At 35.4% G+C, this 21,279-nt stretch overlaps 1 protein-coding gene across 1 annotated transcript in view; it reads right to left on the reverse strand.

Annotated features, from left to right (window-relative positions):
* SLC26A7 (solute carrier family 26 member 7) overlaps positions 1-21,279 on the reverse strand; it is an 85,183-nt gene that overhangs the window by 53,279 nt on the left and 10,625 nt on the right. Inside the window, exons 3-5 of the mRNA XM_058177589.1 lie at positions 19,126-19,298; positions 14,525-14,689; positions 1,412-1,564 (exon numbers count right to left, since the gene is read on the reverse strand). Coding sequence (XP_058033572.1) covers positions 1,412-1,564; positions 14,525-14,689; positions 19,126-19,298 — 491 coding nt within the window. The remainder of the gene's footprint in view (positions 1-1,411; positions 1,565-14,524; positions 14,690-19,125; positions 19,299-21,279) is intronic.

Below are 21,279 nucleotides of genomic sequence, written 5' to 3' on the forward strand. Positions count from 1 at the left end.
CCAGAAATATTTTACAAGAAGAGTTCTCCACTCCTCTGAATACAACAAAATACCTTATGCCACCAGACTTGAAATCTTGAATTTAGAAAACTTAGAACTCTGCCGCCTTTGACAGGACCTGTGCTTAACTTATAGAATCATCTATTGCAATGTCCTTCCTGCTGAAGACTACTTCAGCTTCAATCATAACAATACAAGAGCTAACAATAGATTTAAACTCAATGTTAACAGTTTCAATCTTGATTGCAGAAAATATGACTTCTGTAACAATTATTAGTGCTTGGAACACACTACCTGACTCTGTGGTCTCTTCCCAAAATCCCCAAAGCTTTAACCAAAAACTGTCTACTATTGACCTCACCCCTTTCCTAAGAGGTCTATAAGGGGTGTGCTTAAGAGCACAAACGTGCCTACCGTTCCTGTCCTATTGTTTCCTTTCATTATATCCAATTAATATAGTTATCACATACTTATACTCATATATATGCTTATATACTATATAGTTACTTCCATGCTTATGCTTATATATACTGTTGTGACAAATAAAATAAATAAATAAAATAAATGTAAAAATCCTGGGAAAGGATATGGTAAAATCTCTGCCTGGGCAGCTCCCAGGATTTGGCATTAATGCCAATGATTTGGCATTAAATTTATACATCTTTACATTGGAGACACAGGATATATATTGATTTAAATAAAAAGTATCAATGTAGCTAGCTCATCTGACATTTTTAAGAGAAACAAATTGGGGCATTCTTCAAATTAATTATCCTAGCTTATATATCACAGCATTGTCTGACTGACATTAATGAGCTCGAACAGTATTGATTAAATCTTTATTACCTTTCTCTTTCATAAAAACTGTAATATTTTTCTCAGAGGTTTTATGAGAAACAATATATAAATCTTGTGGCAGTGGACTTTGAGACATGCTGCTTATCAACATCATTTTGTTTATTTGATTATTACAGGCAGAAGGAAAAGATTTTTAAAAAAAAACATGGTCAAGCTTTCCAGAATTATTTACTACGGTGCTTCCTGTGAATTTAAATTTTTAATTATCCTGTAACATGATAAATTATATTATAAAATAAAATTGTAGCTGGTTTGTGTATTTGTTAGATTTTATTTTAATCATGACTTTCCTTTTAGAAATGATACATAACATACCACTCCCTCCTTCTTTCTTCCTGCCCTGTTGAGTACCTTCATATATGTCCATGTGCATGTATGTGTGTCAATCATCCTAGCAGTTGTCATGGCTGAGAATAGCCTTGAACTGATTCATAGCAGATTTACCATAACATCATTACAATGCTAAATCTATACTCATGTTTCATGAAATAAGCAGAAGGCATCAAGAACCGTAGCAAATTATCGATACAGTACCTACAAAAGTCATACTTACCAGAACTAAATCAATAGGAAGCACTATTTTAATTTTCTTCTTAAATTTTTCATTTAGCTCCTTAACAAGAACTAGTATGGCAATACTAGATATAGACAATAGCACAGTTTCCAGCTGAATGGATCTGATGTTTTCAAAAATGTAGGCATAAATCTATATGGAAAGAAGGATCATACCTTATAAATAAGCAATATTTAAAGATACATTCAGTTATGAAGAAGTTACTGATACTGAGACCTAATCCTGAAATATTATAAATTTGATCCAGCAATGCCCTCCACAAACAATAGAGTTTCTTTTGTTTTCTGAAGAAATACATACTCAGTTCAAAACTTTATTAGAGAAAAGAGGGGGGCTTCTGCTACATGATTCATCTTTCCTGTAATTTCCAGGGGGTTTCTTAATCTTCTGGAATATAGTATGAATACCTACAGAAGTCTAGATGAACACAAATATATACTATTTAATATGTAAAAGATATAAGGTAGACAACTGACATGTTGAGCAAGTTGAGTCAACTATGCTTGTAACAGTTTCCAAAATTAATATTAATTTTAAAAACATCAATATTATGACATGGAGGTGGACAATCAAGGAAGATATATTGCAATTGAACTTTTATTGGAGGGGGAAAAGATACTTTTAATTGGAGTTTATGCACCTAATCAACAACAGGAGAAATTTTTTAAATTTCTACATAATAGAATAGTACATTGGGATTATAGATCACATATATTAATGGGTGATTGGAATGGAGTGATGGATATTCGAAAAGACAAAAAAAGATTACAAAATATTTCAAGTCGTGCGAAATTGCCAAAGGTCTTTTTTGATATGATGGAAGATTTAGAATTAAAAGATATTTGGCGAGAACGCAATATGGAAGAGAAAGATTTTACTTTCTTTTCTGATAGACATCAATCGTTTTCTAGGATTGATTTTTTTTAATTACTAATGATTTGCTTTCTGGTGAAGAAGTCCAAGATATATCCAAGAATTTTATCTGATCATAGTCCGGTTTGGATAGAATTGGATCAGGAAAAGGGAGTTAGAAGATCATGGAGGTTGAATGAAAATTTGTTTAAATATGAACAAAATGTAAAAGAATGTAAAAAACAAATGAAATAATTTTTTGTTATGAATATGCAGAAGGGTGCATCTATAGAGATGGTTTGGGACGCAAGTAAGGCCTACATGAGGGGAGTTTTAATACATATGAACATTAAATATAGAAATAGATTGCAGAAGAGAATGGAATTAGAGGAGGAAATTAAAAAGAAAGAGCAGTTACTGGCAAATAACCCAGGAGATAAAAAAATAAAAGAGTCTATAAATATATTATGAGGGCAGTTTAATATGATGATGGCAGACCAAGTTGCAACTAACTTACAATATGTTAAGCATAATACCTTTAATAACACTAATAAGCCTGGAAGGTGGTAAGCCTATTTAATAAGAAAGAAACAGAAACTACATACTATTGGTAAGATAGAATATAGAGGTAAAGATGTATATCAACAAAATTTGATTAAAAAAGCCTTTTTAGAATTTTATACAAAGTTAGATGTTAGAGATGGTATCAAAGATATAGATATAGAAAGATACTTACAGGAGCAAGATATTCAAGAAATTACAGTAGAGCAATGGGAGGAACTGAATCAACTTATAACTTCAGAAGGAATAATTTTAGCAATTAAACAGCTTAAAATGGGTAAAGCACCAGGAACAGATGGTTTAACGACTGCTTATTATAAAAATTTACAAAATGAGATGGTGGAACCGCTTAAGGAATTGTTTAATAGAATTTAATTTGGAGGAGAAGTACCTCCTTCGTGGTGGACAGCTTTTATTTTGTTAATACCGAAGGAAGATCAAGATTGTAATAAACCAGAAAATTATAGGCCAATATCGCTTTTAAATACTGTTTATAAGATTTTTGCTAAGATATTAGCAAATAGATTAATGCCAGTTATGAGTCAAATAATTCATAATGATCAATCAGGATTTATTAGGGGGAGACAAATGAGAAATAATATGAGACAAATTGTAAACTTATTGGAATATTTGGAAAGAAACAGAAACTACATACTATTGGTAAGATAGAATATAGAGGTAAAGATGTATATCAACAAAATTTGATTAAAAAGCCTTTTAGAATTTTATACAAGCTATTAAAGCAATATATCAGAGGCAAACAGCACAAATAATAGTTAATGGTAGATTAACAGAATCTTTTAGAATTTTATACAAAGTTAGATGTTAGAGATGGTATCAAAGATATAGATATAGAAAGATACTTACAGGAGCAAGATATTCAAGAAATTACAGTAGAGCAATGGGAGGAATTGAATCAACTTATAACTTCAGAAGAAATAATTTTAGCAATTAAACAGTTTAAAATGGGTAAAGCACTAGGAACAGATGGTTTAACGGCTGTTTATTATAAAATTTTACAAAATGAGATGGTGGAACCGCTTAAGGAATTGTTTAATAGAATTTAATTTGGAGGAGAAGTACCTCCTTCGTGGTGGACAGCTTTTATTTTGTTAATACCGAAGGAAGATCAAGATTGTAATAAACCAGAAAATTATAGGCCAATATCGCTTTTAAATACTGATTATAAGATTTTTGCTAAGATATTAGCAAATAGATTAATGCCAGTTATGAGTCAAATAATTCATAATGATCAATCAGGATTTATTAGGGAGACAAATGAGAAATAATATGAGACAAATTGTAAACTTATTGGAATATTTGGAAAGAAACAGAAACTACATACTATTGGTAAGATAGAATATAGAGGTAAAGATGTATATCAACAAAATTTGATTAAAAAGCCTTTTAGAATTTTATACAAGCTATTAAAGCAATATATCAGAGGCAAACAGCACAAATAATAGTTAATGGTAGATTAACAGAATCTTTTAGAATTTTATACAAGCTATTAAAGCAATATATCAGAGGCAAACAGCACAAATAATAGTTAATGGTAGATTAACAGAATCTTTTAGAATTTTATACAAAGTTAGATGTTAGAGATGGTATCAAAGATATAGATATAGAAAGATACTTACAGGAGCAAGATATTCAAGAAATTACAGTAGAGCAATGGGAGGAACTGAATCAACTTATAACTTCAGAAGGAATAATTTTAGCAATTAAACAGCTTAAAATGGGTAAAGCACCAGGAACAGATGGTTTAACGGCTGCTTATTATAAAAATTTACAAAATGAGATGGTGGAACCGCTTAAGGAATTGTTTAATAGAATTTAATTTGGAGGAGAAGTACCTCCTTCGTGGTGGACAGCTTTTATTTTGTTAATACCGAAGGAAGATCAAGATTGTAATAAACCAGAAAATTATAGGCCAATATCGCTTTTAAATACTGTTTATAAGATTTTTGCTAAGATATTAGCAAATAGATTAATGCCAGTTATGATTCAAATAATTCATAATGATCAATCAGGATTTATTAGGGGGAGACAAATGAGAAATAATATGAGACAAATTGTAAACTTATTGGAATATTTGGAAAAAAACAGCCAAGTTCCAGCAGCGCTCTTCTTTCTGCATGCTGAAAAGGCCTTTGATAAATTGAATTGGCATTTCTTATTTAAACTAATAGAAAGAATGCAATTTGGAAGTTATTTTATACAAGCTATTAAAGCAATATATCAGAGGCAAACAGCACAAATAATAGTTAATGGTAGATTAACAGAATCTTTTAGAATTGAGACAAGGATGAGACAAGGATGTCCTTTGTCGCCATTATTATTTATTTTAACTTTAGAAGTTTTATTAAATAAAATACGTGGCTCAAATCAAATAAAGGGAATAAAAATTAATCATCAAGAATATAGGTTAAGAGCATTTGCAGATGACTTGGTTGTTACTTTATCTCAACCAATATGTTCAGCTGTATATTTAAAGGAGTTAATTGATCAGTATGGTAAAGTATCTGGTTTTAAAGTGAATCGACAAAAGACAAAGATGATAACTAAAAATATTAATGTACATCAAAAAGAAGATTTAGAAAGAATAACTGGATATGAAATAGTTAAGAAAGTTAAATATTTAGGAGTATATATTACATCTTCGAATACAAAATTATATAAAAATAATTATGAGGTAATGTGGCAGAAAGTACGGAAAGAAATGGAGAATTGGAAAAAGATACAATTGTCTTTGTTGGGAAGAATAGCAGCTATAAAGATGAATGTTTTGCCTAGGTTTTTTTTTTTTTTGTTTCAAATGATACCAATACTTAAAAAGGATGCAAACTTGCAAGAATGGCAAAAGGATTAGTAATTTTATTTGGATGGGTAAAAAACTGAGAATAAAGTAAGATATACGTGAAAGAGGGAGTTTAAAAATGCCTAATTTGAAATTGTATTATGAAGCAGTTGTTTCATTAATTAGTGACTGGTTTAACTTAACAGAAGAAAGAATTTTGAATATAGAAGGTTACGAGTTGTTATATGGATGGCATGCTTATTTATTATATGATAAGAAAGCTGATAAGACATTTAAAAGTAATATAGTCAGAAATGCATTGTTGAGGGTGTGGAAGAAATATCAATATAAGTTAGATGGTAAGATACCAATATGGACAATTAACATAACATAACATAACATCAGAGTTGGAAGGGACCTTGGAGGCCTTCTAGTCCAACCCCCTGCCCAGGCAGGAAACCCTACACCATCTCAGTCAGATGGTTATCCAACATTTTCTTAAAAATTTCCAGTGTTGGAGCATTCACAACTTCTGCAGGCAAGTCGTTCCACTGATTAATTGTTCTAACTGTCAGGAAATTTCTCCTTAGTTCTAAGTTGCTTCTTTCCTTGATCAGTTTCCACCCATTGCTTCTTGTTCTACCCTCAGGTGCTCTGGAGAACAGCCCAACTCCCACTTCTCTGTGGCAGCCCCTGAGATATTGGAACACTGCTATCATGTCTCCCCTAGTCCTTCTTTTTGTTAAACTAGACATACCCAGTTCCTGCAACCGTTCTTCATATGTTTTATCCTCCAGTCCCCTAATCATCTTTGTTGCTCTTCTCTGCACTCTTTCTAGAGTCTCAACATCTTTTTTACATCGTGGCGACCAAAACTGGATGCAATATTCCAAGTGTGGCCTTACCAAGGCATTATAAAGTGGTACTAGCACTTCACGTGATCTTGATTCTATCCCTCTGTTTATGCAGCCCAGAACTGTGTTGGCTTTTTTAACAGCTGCTGCACACTGCTGGCTCATATCTAGATGGTTATCCACTAGGACTCCAAGATCCCTCTCACAGGTACTACTATTGAGCAAGGTACCACATATACGGTACTGGTGCATTTTGTTTTTGGCCTAAATGTAGAACCTTACTTTTTCACTGTTGAATTTCATTTTGTTAGATAGCGCCCAATGTTCAAGTCTGTCAAGATCTTTCTGTAACTTGAGCCTATCTTCTGGAGTGTTGGCTATTCCTGCCAGCTTGGTGTCATCTGCAAATTTGATGAGTTCCCCGTCTATCCCCTCGTCCAAGTCATTGATGAAGATGTTGAAGAGTACTGGGCCTAAAACAGAGCCTTGGGGTACTCCACTGCATACTTCCCTCCATGTGGATGTAGTTCCGTTGAGGACTACACGTTGAGTGCGGTTGGTCAGCCAGTTACGAATCCATCTGGTGGTGGTGCTGTCTAACCCACATTTTCTACTTTATCTAGTAGTAGGTTATGGTCTACTTTATCAAATGCTTTACTGAAGTCCAAGTAAATTATATCAACAGCATTCCTCTGGTCTACTAATTTTGTCATTTTGTCAAAGAATGCGATAAGATTAGTCTGGCATGATCTGTTTTGACAAACCCATGTTGGCTTTTGGTTATTACTTTGTTTGCTTCTAGGTGTTCGGTGATTCGTTGCTTGATTATCTTTTCCAGAATCTTCCCCGGTATTGAGGTCAGACTGATAGGTCTGTAGTTTCCTGGATCTGTTTTTTCCTTTTTGAAGATGGGAACTACATCAGCTCTTTTCCAGTCCTCTGGCAGCTCCCCTGTGCTCCAGGATCTTTGAAAGATATAGTTCAGTGGTTCTGAAATCACGTCTGCCAGTTCCTTCAGAACCCTGGGGTGTAATCCATCCGGTCCTGGTGATCTGAACTCGTCTATGGTAGACAGGTGTTCACTTACCATTTTCTTCCCTATTTTAACTTTAGAAGTTTTATTAAATAAAATACGTGGCTCAAATCAAATAAAGGGAATAAAAATTAATCATCAAGAATATAGGTTAAGAGCATTTGCAGATGACTTGGTTGTTACTTTATCTCAACCAATATGTTCAGCTGTATATTTAAAGGAGTTAATTGATCAGTATGGTAAAGTATCTGGTTTTAAAGTGAATCGACAAAAGACAAAGATGATAACTAAAAATATTAATGTACATCAAAAAGAAGATTTAGAAAGAATAACTGGATATGAAATAGTTAAGAAAGTTAAATATTTAGGAGTATATATTACATCTTCGAATACAAAATTATATAAAAATAATTATGAGGTAATGTGGCAGAAAGTACGGAAAGAAATGGAGAATTGGAAAAAGATACAATTGTCTTTGTTGGGAAGAATAGCAGCTATAAAGATGAATGTTTTGCCTAGGTGTTTTTTTTTTTGTTTCAAATGATACCAATACTTAAAAAGGATGCAAACTTGCAAGAATGGCAAAAGGATTAGTAATTTTATTTGGATGGGTAAAAAACTGAGAATAAAGTAAGATATACGTGAAAGAGGGAGTTTAAAAATGCCTAATTTGAAATTGTATTATGAAGCAGTTGTTTCATTAATTAGTGACTGGTTTAACTTAACAGAAGAAAGAATTTTGAATATAGAAGGTTACGAGTTGTTATATGGATGGCATGCTTATTTATTATATGATAAGAAAGCTGATAAGACATTTAAAAGTAATATAGTCAGAAATGCATTGTTGAGGGTGTGGAAGAAATATCAATATAAGTTAGATGGTAAGATACCAATATGGACAATTAACATAACATAACATAACATCAGAGTTGGAAGGGACCTTGGAGGCCTTCTAGTCCAACCCCCTGCCCAGGCAGGAAACCCTACACCATCTCAGTCAGATGGTTATCCAACATTTTCTTAAAAATTTCCAGTGTTGGAGCATTCACAACTTCTGCAGGCAAGTCGTTCCACTGATTAATTGTTCTAACTGTCAGGAAATTTCTCCTTAGTTCTAAGTTGCTTCTTTCCTTGATCAGTTTCCACCCATTGCTTCTTGTTCTACCCTCAGGTGCTCTGGAGAACAGCCCAACTCCCACTTCTCTGTGGCAGCCCCTGAGATATTGGAACACTGCTATCATGTCTCCCCTAGTCCTTCTTTTGTTAAACTAGACATACCCAGTTCCTGCAACCGTTCTTCATATGTTTTATCCTCCAGTCCCTAATCATCTTTGTTGCTCTTCTCTGCACTCTTTCTAGAGTCTCAACATCTTTTTACATCGTGGCGACCAAAACTGGATGCAATATTCCAAGTGTGGCCTTACCAAGGCATTATAAAGTGGTACTAGCACTTCACGTGATCTTGATTCTATCCTCTGTTTATGCAGCCCAGAACTGTGTTGGCTTTTTAACAGCTGCTGCACACTGCTGGCTCATATCTAGATGGTTATCCACTAGGACTCCAAGATCCCTCTCACAGGTACTACTATTGAGCAAGGTACCACATATCGGTACTGGTGCATTTTGTTTTTGGCCTAAATGTAGAACCTTACTTTTTCACTGTTGAATTTCATTTTGTTAGATAGCCCAATGTTCAAGTCTGTCAAGATCTTTCTGTAACTTGAGCCTATCTTCTGGAGTGTTGGCTATTCCTGCCAGCTTGGTGTCATCTGCAAATTTGATGAGTTCCCCATCTATCCCTCGTCCAAGTCATTGATGAAGATGTTGAAGAGTACTGGGCCTAAAACAGAGCCTTGGGGTACTCCACTGCATACTTCCTCCATGTGGATGTAGTTCCGTTGAGGACTACACGTTGAGTGCGGTTGGTCAGCCAGTTACAAATCCATCTGGTGGTGGTGCTGTCTAACCCACATTTTCTACTTTATCTAGTAGTAGGTTATGGTCTACTTTATCAAATGCTTTACTGAAGTCCAAGTAAATTATATCAACAGCATTCCTCTGGTCTACTAATTTTGTCATTTTGTCAAAGAATGCGATAAGATTAGTCTGGCATGATCTGTTTTGACAAACCCATGTTGGCTTTTGGTTATTACTTTGTTTGCTTCTAGGTGTTCGGTGATTCGTTGCTTGATTATCTTTTCCAGAATCTTCCCGGTATTGAGGTCAGACTGATAGGTCTGTAGTTTCCTGGATCTGTTTTTCCTTTTTGAAGATGGGAACTACATCAGCTCTTTTCCAGTCCTCTGGCAGCTCCCTGTGCTCCAGGATCTTTGAAAGATATAGTTCAGTGGTTCTGAGATCCGTCTGCCAGTTCCTTCAGAACCTTGGGTGTAATCCATCTGGTCCTGGTGATTTGAACTCGTCTAGGGTAGACAGGTGTTCACTTACCATTTTCTTCCTATTTTAACTTGTGTTTCTAATCTGTTTTTGTAGTGCTGTTTTGATAGGTTGGATTGTTTTTCCTTTTGTGTAAAGACAGTTGCAAAATATGAGTTAAGTAGATCTGCTTTCTCCCTGTTGCTTGTCATCTTCTTGCCACTTTCTCCCAGCAATGGGCCAATTGTTTCCTTGACTTTTTTCTTGTTTTTAACATGTTGGAAGAAGCTTTTTTTATTATTTTTACTTTTGTCGCTAGCCTTTGTTCATTGTGAGCCTTAGCTTTCCTCACTTCATCTTTACAGGCTCGGGCTGTTGCTGATATTCTGCCTTAGTTATTTGCCCCTCTTTCCACTTTTTATATTTGTCCTTTTTGTCTTTCAATTTGTCAGATAGTTCTTTATGCATCCATGCTGGTTTCTTTTGTGATCTACTATTTTTCTTCTTCATTGGTATTGTGTTAGACTGTGCTTTTATAATCTCACTTTTCAAAATTTCCCAAGCTTCTTGAGTTGTTTTCCCCCTGAGGATTCTCATCCATTGAATCCTTCTCAAGATCTCTCTAAATTTATTGAAATTAGCTCTCTTAAAGTCCAAGACTCTAGTTTGACTTTGTTCTACTACTTGTATTTGCTTAATGTTGAATTCCAATATTGCGTGGTCACTTGCCCCCAAGGTTCCTGTAGCTTCAACACCTTCTATCATTTCATCTCTGTTAGTGAGAATTAAATTCCTAGACATATGATAATATGATATCAAAAATTGGAAGGGATTGCTTATAAAGAACTTCTTTTTATGGAAAAGGGGGAATTACAATTAAAATCTAGAGATAAAATGGGGAAAGAAGGGATAAATTATACATGGTTTCAGTATGGGCAGTTGCAAGCTAGATGGAAAATAGACCAGAAAATGGGTATTAGGCAAAATGAGGATAATTTAGTAAAGCAAATCAGAGATCAAGGACAACAGCATATAAAGAGGTTGTATAATGTATTGGTAGAAATAGACTCAGAAACAGAATTAGTTAAGGACTGTATGATAAAATGGGCACAAAATATACAACAACCTATAATGTTGGAAACATGGGAAAAAATTTGGGTGAGGAATGTTAAATTTACACAAGCACAAAGCTTGAGAGAAAATTTTTATAAGATGTTTTATAGATGGCATTTGGATCCTAAAAAGTTGGCATGTATGTATTTGAATATGCAAGCTAAATGTTGGAGATGTGATTGTGATGAAGCAACTTATTATCATATATGGTGGACTTGTAAAAAAGTTAAAGCATTTTGGATTAAAATATGGTGGGTTATGCAGAATATTTTGAAAAAGAAGATTCAGTTTACCCCACAGTTGTTTCTACTGGGAATAATCACGGGCTGTACAGTGATAGAGACTAAACTGATTTTAAATTTAATAACAGCTGCAAGACTTTTGATTGCACAGTATTGGAAGAAAGAAGATTTGCCCACAATTGAAGAATGGACACTTAAAGTATCAAATTTGGCAGAGATGGCTAAAATCTCTGCATATTTGAAAGACTATACAAAAGAGAAATATGTATCGGAATGGAGAATGTGGATTGGTTATATTCAAAATAAGTATCAGACTAAAAAATACCAAAATAGCTTACGAGTGAATTTAGGAATTGTATTATACTAGTTTATATGGTTAATTGGGAGAGGAGTTGAGGATACAAAGAGTGAGGAGTGACTATGGATTATGATTTATGCTACATTTTAATTTATGATTGTTAACTTTATACCCTGTACTTTGTTCTGGGAAGTCTGGGGGTGGGGAGGGAGGGGAAGGGAGGGGGAGGGGTGGAAGATGAAGTATTATTAATGTACAGGAATGATTGAAGATATGTAATTAAAAAATAGAAATAATTTGAACAATTTGAAATGAAATTGGGGCTGCTCAGCTGCCATTTCAGAACGGAATGGAAAGGGAGAGAGGAGTAGAGAGAGTGAAGGAAGAAAGTAGGTAGGAAAAGAGAGAGGTAGAAGAGGGGGAAAGAAGAGGAAGAAGAAAGGGGAAAGAGAGATATAAATAAATGTATAAATGTAAACAAACAAAAAAAAAGAGAGGGTTAGAAAGGGTGGAAGAAGAGATGAATGGGGAAGGAGGAGAGGAAGTAGAAAAGTGAAGGAGAGGAAGGATGGAGAAAGTAGAAGAAGGTAGAGAAGGGAAGAGGAAAGGTTGCGTTAAGGAAGGAAGTGGTAGCTGAGCAGCCCCGAATAAGTAACAAATGAAAGTTAATGATTAATGTTGAATAAGAGACTGTACACTGAATAACATAGAAAATACAAAAATACAAAAAAGATATTATGACATGGAATATCAATACTAATAGCCAATGAACTACAGAAGAATCTGCTATTAATGACAGAGAAACAAGCCAAGGCCTACTTTAAGAAAGGCAGTGCTATCAAGCTCTAAGTCTCACCTTCAACTCACACACACACACACACACACACACACACACACAAATAGGATCTAAAATTCTCCAAGTAAAGACAAAAGCTTCATGGGAATTCAGAACAAAACAGAATTATAGAGATGGAAGGGACTTTGGAAGTTTTCTAATCCAACCCACTGTTCAAGCAAAAGACACTATACCATTCCAGACAAATGGCTGTAAAATATACCTAGAGAGAGTCCTAATGATAATTCCACTGAAGATGACCTCTACAAATAAAAAGGTAATTTGGTGAGTTTCAGGTTGCTGTGAACCTGAAGCAGCTTAACTGCTTACTCTTCTTATTAGCCATTGCCCTTGTCCAACAACACAAAGAAACTGAGACTGCCATTTCTAGTTTTCCAGAACTGAATTATAGAGGGATTAAATGTCTTTGTCAGCCCATCCAAGTTGTTGTGGAGAATTTTGAACTTTTCAACAAAAATGCAGTAAGACACTTGAGGAAGACACTTGGTGAGACCAAGGACAATAAAGTTCTTTTATGTTCCTTGTTGACATTTAATTAAATCATAATCAATTCAACAGATCATCATAACAGCACAAAAAGAATCACCTGTTGCATAGATAACATTTTCAAAACTAATGTAGGCATGTGACCTTCATCCAATCAGCAAAGAAAAGCAAATTCATCTCAGGACTCCAAACCAAAATTTATTTTTGGAATGGAAAGCTCAAACAGATTTTCTGAACAGACGAAGGATGAACCAGTGGCTGATGAACATGGCAAGACTGAATTGGCAGAGTACACCTCCAACAGAGATGCACATTAGAGCTCCAACAATTATATAATTCAGCCACATCATTGAATAGTGCATATTAAGACATACAAATGACATCATACAGTTAGCATGCCAAAAAGTATAACTTCAAAAAAAAAGCAATTAAGGTTGAAGTTCTAAATGGGTGCAGCTATCAAAGCAAACAGATTTATTCAGAAGATTGGAACCTATACTAACAAATCCAATTTTACAGGCAGAAAGCCCTCATTAAATTGCTAAAAAGTGCTTTTCTCCAACATTTGGCAGGCAAACACAACACCGATTTAGAATGAAATTGCTTTACAAACATAATCTAAGTCTTGAATGATCTAATTCAGAAACTTGTTCATAAGAAAAATAAGAGATCAGGACCTAAATATGAACATTCACTTTTAAAGAATTATTTATATATTATTTAGCTTGTTCTTATTTTCAGAAAATGTGTTACACAGCATTTTAGCTGTCAAGTGAAATCCTGCCATGCCTTGTCTTCAAAAAGCTGGTTTGGAAGTTGTATACTTTATTTTTAATATTGCATATCTCAACATTCTGCAGAGCCAAGTACAGCTGGAAACAGCTACTTTGAAAAATGGATGTGACATGATCCTTTCCCAGGTAAGTGTGGTATCTATCTGGAAGATACTTGCCAGGCTAATGAGCTCATATTTTTCTTTTCTTATATATATAATTTTTATTAAGTCTTTTGAGATAACAGGCACTAATATAAAGTAAAGATAACAGGCACTAATATAAAGTAAAGAAAGAAAAAAAAAGCCAAAAGCATAAAGTATAAGAATTTTATTTATTTATATTTCATATTTCTTAAGCACCTGCATGTCTCTTAAAGAATGAAAAGAAATAGAAATAAATTGCTTTCAATTTTCTTTACAGCAATTATATCTAAAATTATCTCCTATTCTATGATTACAACAAAAAATCACTCTTTTTTCTATTATCTCTTTTTTCTAATAATCAAAATGTTAAATCATTTTGATTTTTTTTTTCTGTTTCATGCAAAAAGTCTATAAGGACTCAGTAAGTCTATAAAGTCAACAGTGAACATAGATATTGTCTTTTCTCTAAAAAAGAAGTCAATCTAGCCATCTTGAAGACTAGTCAGTAGAATGTAGCTGGACTTCAGAACTCAATGCAAGTTCCAGATAGCATCAGATAGCAAACCTAGAATTGCATCCAGAACTGACTTCAATTAGAGTCAGGCCTGATCCAAAAAGTCACAATAGTATTTAGACTTTATCTTGCAACTTTAATAAGCATGCAAATATGAGCAAAACAGCACACCAAACATTTATACTCACATAAAAGAATCCCAGAGGTCCTGAGATATATGGCATTTTCATTCCCAGGAGGTACTTCACTTGCGAAGTCACAACGTGCGTAGCTGCCCCAGTTGTCATTGCACTTATCACTGGCTCTGTTAGCAAGAAGGTAGCACTGCCCAAATGTAGCATAAACATTGCTACCTGAGAAACCAGAAATATAATAGAGATTGCATCCAGATGCAGTTACTGATTCTAATGTAGGAAAGAGAAATGCTAACTTGCATTCTTTTTTTTCTGTTCTTTTTTAAATAGCAGATGAGAAAGATCCATGAGCTAATCAAGTAGAAGTTAAATAGCCTTTCAACCCATGTTAACTTTCATACATTTATTAAGTGCTGAGATTAGTTATAATAGCTGATTCTGGCCATTTGTCTTCATTGACTTTAGGTTATTCCAATGTACAAACATTATAAACTCTGTGGATAGGATAAATAGTAAGCCAAAGAAGTCACACGGGTTACCCTTAAAAGTTACTATACAGGTAATCCTCAATTTACAATCACAATGGAGTCCAAAATTTCTGTTGTTAAGCAAGACCATTGTTAAGTGAGTTGTGCCCCATTTTATGAATCATTGCAGTTGTTAATTGAATCTGGCTTCCCTCATTGATTGGGCTTGTCAGAAGCTAGCTGGGAAGGTTACAAATGGTGATTATATGACCATGGGGCAGCACAACTGTCATAAATAATTTGACAGATAGTGTGATAATATGACCGTGGGGATACTGGTCCTAAGTGTAAAATCCTGTCATAAGCAGGGGTGAAATCCTGTCATAAGCAGGGGTGAAATGCTCCCGGTTCGGACCAGATCAGCCAATCCGGTAGTGATGGCAGTGGATGGTTTGGAGAACTGGTAGCAAAAATCCCTGCCCCCACCCCTGAGATAGCCAGCTGAGTCAGAGCCTTTTTTTTTTTTTTACTTTTAAAAGCATTTTTAAACAGTAAAAAAGCTGAAGCCTACTAGGCAAAAAATGGAGGGTGTAGGCAAAAAATGGGGGGTGGGGGGTTCATTTGAGAGAGAGAGAGAGAGAGAGGAAGGAAGGAAGGAAGGAAGGAAGGAAGGAAGGAAGGAAGGAAGGAAGGAAGGAAGGAAGGAAGGAAGGAAGGAAGGAAGAGGGAGGGAGGGAGGGAGGAAAAAGGAGAGAGGAAGGAAGGACTACAAACCTGGCACTAGACGCAGCTTCAGAGGATAATCCAGGGCTGGAAGGGACCTGGAGGTCATCAAGTCCAACCCTGCTCCAGCAGGACATTGTTAGTGAGTTTCTGTCTTTTGATCCCCAGTCACATAGCCATGCCCACCCAGTCACATGATCCCCCTACCAAACCACACCCACCAAGCCATGCCCACAGAACAGGTAGGAAAGAAATTTAGATTTCACCACTGGTCATAAGTCACTATTTTGTAACTTTGAAAGGTCACTAAACGAATGAATGTAAGTTAAGGATTGACTGTATTCAGTTTATAAAATTCAGACTAACAAATTTGAAGTGTAAAAGGTTAGATTTCTAGACATCACAACCAAGGGTGGTATTCACTTACCTTCGCTACTGATTCGCAAATATGAGAGCGCGCCTTCTGCACATGTGCAGAGCGTCAAAAACAGGACGTGATGACGTCCGGGCACATGCACACACACACACACACACACACACACACACACACACAAGATAGAGACACATCTATCTGTTTATAGTTAAAATATGAAGATCATATTCTGGGAAATAAAAGTCAAGAGCTTTAGCAGCTTGGATTTGTTCCTGATCCTTGCCATACTTGAATTATTTGATACTTTTTAAAAAGAAAAACTCTCAGCAGAGCATGAATGCAGCTATTCAGAATATCTCGATAAGTTTGGCTATTGGCCTTCCTTTAGAACAAAAACATCGTTTACCATTTGTGCATTGCGCTATCTAGGCTATGAGCAGTTAAAACATGATTTGTGATACAAGCCGCAGTTGATCAGGTTTGCATAACAAGGTCAACCATGAAAATGATGTCTAAAACAAATATCAGCCGGGATTAGTGAATATGATCCCTCTCCAATCACATGTGTTTAACAATTTCTTTTGCGGTGTGCTATCAACTTTTGGAGATCTCTGGGAAGATGTGCTGTAGCTGATGAAAAAAGACAGAGTAAGATAAAAAGAAAAAGACCAAAACTGTTGAGAGAATAAAGATTAAATAAAACTCTGAAAAGAAATAAAGATTTCCATAATTCCGTACCCAGTGTAGGTCAATTCAAAAGCATGCGTTATTTCTCCATTGGATAAACAAAGATTAGAACAAAAAACACTGATTAGTTTTTGTGTTCGTGCTCATTGAGAATAAAATATGTTTTCTTTCTGATAATATTTATCAGCCAGAAATGAGAAGTCTTTTAAACACACCAGGAACTAGTGTAGAAAACAAAAAAGATTGCCAGGTCTACTGCTAATATATGTTCAACTTCTATTACAATAACTTTTCATTCAGATATTACATTCAAAGGTGATTCAGTTGAATCTCATATTGGAAAAACTGAGTGCCTCTGAAACCAATGTAGAGGTGCCTACACAAGTATACTTTTTTCCCAAATTAATTCTAAATATTTCATAATTCAATCAATGATTTGAGCTGGATGTTGTATAATTTGCAAAGCCTCTAACTGACCAGAAAGAACCACTCCAATCTTGATTGTAGAAAATATGACTTCAGTAACAGAATTGTTAATGCTTGAAATGCACTACCTGACTCTGTGGTCTCTTCCCAAAATCCCCAAAGCTTTAACCAAAGACTATCTACTATTGACATCACCCCATTCCTAAGAGGTCTATAAGGGGCGTGCATAAGAGCACCAGCGTGCCTTCCGTTCCTGTCCTAATGTTCCCTTTGATTGTATCCAATTCGTATGGTTATTTCATGCTTATACTTATATATACTGTTGTGTTTGACAAAATAAAAAGAAAGAAAGAAAGAAAGAAAGAAAGAAAGAAAGAAAGAAAGAAAGAAAGAAAGAAAGAAAGAAAGAAAACATATAAGCAGAAGCTTTTGAAACTTGCTTAATATGTTATACGATTTGTATAAAAATCATTTTTGTTACGAAACTGGAATACTCCAATAGTTCACTATGGATATGATCCATGTACACATTTCTATTTTGCCACAGACTCTTAAAGATAAATATGCAATATTCAGCAATACAAATTATTCTTCATCTTTCACATATTCACATTTTTAAAGACTGAATCTGTACCAATGGAATGAAAATGGAAGAAACATAATTATTATTTCCAGATATGAGAGCATACGTGCAACTGATTATTTGAGCTTATTTATATATGTTATAAGCAAAGTCACTAGAGTGATTGAGATAACTGACGTTTTTTATGAAGCTCTGCATGGTAAATGTGGAACATACAGACATATAGTACACCAGTGATGGCTAACCTTTTCTGGACTGAGTGCCCAAAGCGCATGCCCGAACCCCCCAAATGCAATGCGCATGCGGCCCCTGCGCATGTGCCCCACCCCTACACATGCACACACACCCCACATGTGCCCGTGCATGCGTGTGCGGGGTCCCCACATGCGCAGGGACTGGGCATGCATGTGTGGGGCCCCGCAAGCACACACACATACCACATGTGCACAGACGCCTGAAGACCAGCTGGCTGGCGGGAGGCATGCACGCATCCACAGTGGGATGTGGGTGTTGAACCTGGGGCAACAGCTCGCGTCCCATCAGAGAGGGCACTACATGCCACCTCTGGCACACATGACATAAGTTCGCCATCACAGCACTACACTAACATTTACTATGCAAGGTGAAGGAGATGTCTTTTCCATTCATTTCATGTACAAAAGTCATCCAAATTAACATTGCTGATACAGCACTTCTTCTCAAACACAGTTGCCCCATTTGTGGGTTATAAATCATGCTAAGCCAAAGAATTTAGGATACAGAGCAGAGGCATCTAGGATATTGATAATTACAGCTGCCATGATACCTCATCATTGGCTATCTTCCCTAAGAATGGCAGACTTATCATTTATTAACCTCTGGAATGCAGAGATTATCTACTCCCACCAAGCAGACTTTGTTCAATTTTGAATCAATGTGTTGTGAAAACCTAAGTACTGCAATTTGTATGCCGTGTTTATATTTATTGTGTTAAGTGAAACAAATCAATTTAACTTAAATTACAAATCATGATTAACTAATGTTTTAATATAATATGTGAAATATAATCCCAAATTATGTGGAAATACATCCTTCCATGTTGGCCTGCTTCTCCTGGAAATCATGGTGGCACGGTGGTTAGAATGCAGTACTGCAGGCTACTTCTACTGACAGCCCGCTGACAGCAGTTTGGCAGTTCAATTCTCATTGGCTCAAGGTTGACTCAGCCTTCTATCCTTCCGAGGTGGGTAAAATGAGGACCAGTCTGTTGGGGGCCATATGCTGACTCTGTAAACTGCTTAGAGAGGGCTGCAAAGCGCTGTAAAGCGGTATATAAGTCTAAGTGCTATTGCTATTGCTATTTTAGTATAGGAACTAGTTTTCTACTTATAAAATTCAGCTATTCTGAAAAACTTACTTGAATCAGCCCTCCTAGTAGTGAAACTGCTGCAGCAACTCCAATCCTCTGCATCTCAAACTCAGATAAGCCCAATACTTCAGATGTATTTTCTGAAGTGAAATTGGTGTTTATGGGAGGAACAAGACGCTCAACAGCATTTGCAGAAATCAAGGAGGTCAGAGCAAAGGTTCCTGCAAAAGAAGAAAGAAGTTTTCATTTGTTTAATTCCTATCAGGTGACTCTAAGTTGCTTAGGAAGAAAGAAATACCTTTACAGCTAAGCCATGATTCAGTTTGCTTGGTTTGGACATGACATGTTGTGTGAACTCAACCTCTGCATTTAAATATGTCTTATTATGATGATGTTTAATCTTTTCTCATTTATAGCACTTTTAACAAAATCATGGTTAAATAAACCATAGCCCTATGATTCCAGACTATGTCCAACTAATTCTAATATTAACTTGAATTCTTTAAACATGTTATGTTTTATAACCATTTGGAACTTCCAAAAGTTGTGAGATATGGTGATATCGAATTATTAACTGATTGACTGAATTCTAATTATTGTCAGTATGCCATAATTATATCCAGATATTCTAAGCATTAGATCTTCCTGGCATATTTTTCTTTCCACCATCAGAGCTGCTGCCAGCCAGAGCGTAGAAGTAGGGCAAAGATCAGAAGATGTGAAGAGACTTGGCTCAGAGAATCGCCAAGAGTCAGACAAGACTGAATGGATAACATCATCATCATTTTGCTTTCTGCAAACATCACCTTTATACATTTCCTCTGGTCATGAGCATTCATTTCCATATTGAGAACTCCACTGTGCATTATACAAATTCTAGGCAGCAAACTGTTCACTGTTTTTTTTTTTTGTATACACATGAATTATATGTATGCAATCCTTGTGCTGAAGCTCATCTGAATTTTTTTAAAATATTTCCAGGGATAGTTTGATGTCCAGCAGTGGTCTAGACTGCATAAATGTTAGCAGAAAATAAGGAGAAAATAAATAATATAACACCATAGGTGGAAACTGGTTATTTGCATGAGAAATCAGTTGCTGATTGCGTGTATAAAAGAAACAGCATGCAACAGAAAAGAGTTCTATCTCAGTTTTTAGCGGGTTCATGCACACAGTACAGACCAAAGTGGATAAATAGTTTAGCCTGCAAAACACACCTTTCCCTTTTCTATGGACTAAATTTGCATCCATCAGTCACAGATGCAAGAATGTCTTCTTATATGTCCCCTTCCTAAAGGGTTGAGATATTAACTGCACAATTTTTATAGCACAGCCAATGAGTATGCTAACTGAAAATTATGAAAACTGGTACCTGTTGAAAAAAAGTCATAGAAAGATTTAATTTAATTTATATTTGCTTTATTTAAAATTAAATATCATTAATATGGTCATTTTTTAATTCCCTTCCTTCCTTCCTTCCTTCCTTCCTTCCTTCCTTCCTTCCTTCCTTCCTTCCTTCCTTCCTTCCTTCCTTCCTTCCTTCCTTCCTTCCTTCCTTCCTTCCTTCCTTCCTTCCTTCCTTCCTTCCTTCCTTCCTTCCTTCCTTCCTTCCTTCCTTCCTTCCTTCCTTCCTTCCTTCCTTCTTCCCTCCCTCCCTCCCTCCCTCCCTCCCTCTAGTCAAACAGTTACAATTTGGTAATTCTTAAAGATCTTGAGAAGTAAAGTCAAGGATTTTGAAGCCACTGTATGGCCTTAAGCCTTGGGCTATTCATCTCTGATATACCTGAGACTTTTACAACAAACACATCTTTAATGAACCAACAGATACTTAAGAAAACATAGCAATTAAAAACTTATATTAATATTTGCTTATCTGTTTCCGCTACTGTTTCAGAACGTGGCTTTCAACAGAATTCTTTCATCCTGCTGATTCTTATTTCATTTAAAGATAAACTAAATACTCTAACAGCAGCAGAATCTGCAAATATCTGCTCAGATATTTACCACTTTAAAAAATCAGAGTGCATCCAACATTTTTCAAAGTATAAGATAAAATAAAGGTCTTTTTTAATGAAACCAAAAGTGCATCATGTCCCAGTTGGGCAATTTTTACACTTAAAATGAAATAACTACATAAAATATATTCTGCTGACTCAACATTATCATCCTTTCCAAGGAACTCGCCACAAAATTCAAATCCAG

This window comes from Ahaetulla prasina, chromosome 3 (genome assembly GCF_028640845.1).
Source record: "Ahaetulla prasina isolate Xishuangbanna chromosome 3, ASM2864084v1, whole genome shotgun sequence".
In the NCBI taxonomy this organism is placed as follows: Eukaryota; Metazoa; Chordata; class Lepidosauria; order Squamata; family Colubridae; genus Ahaetulla; species Ahaetulla prasina.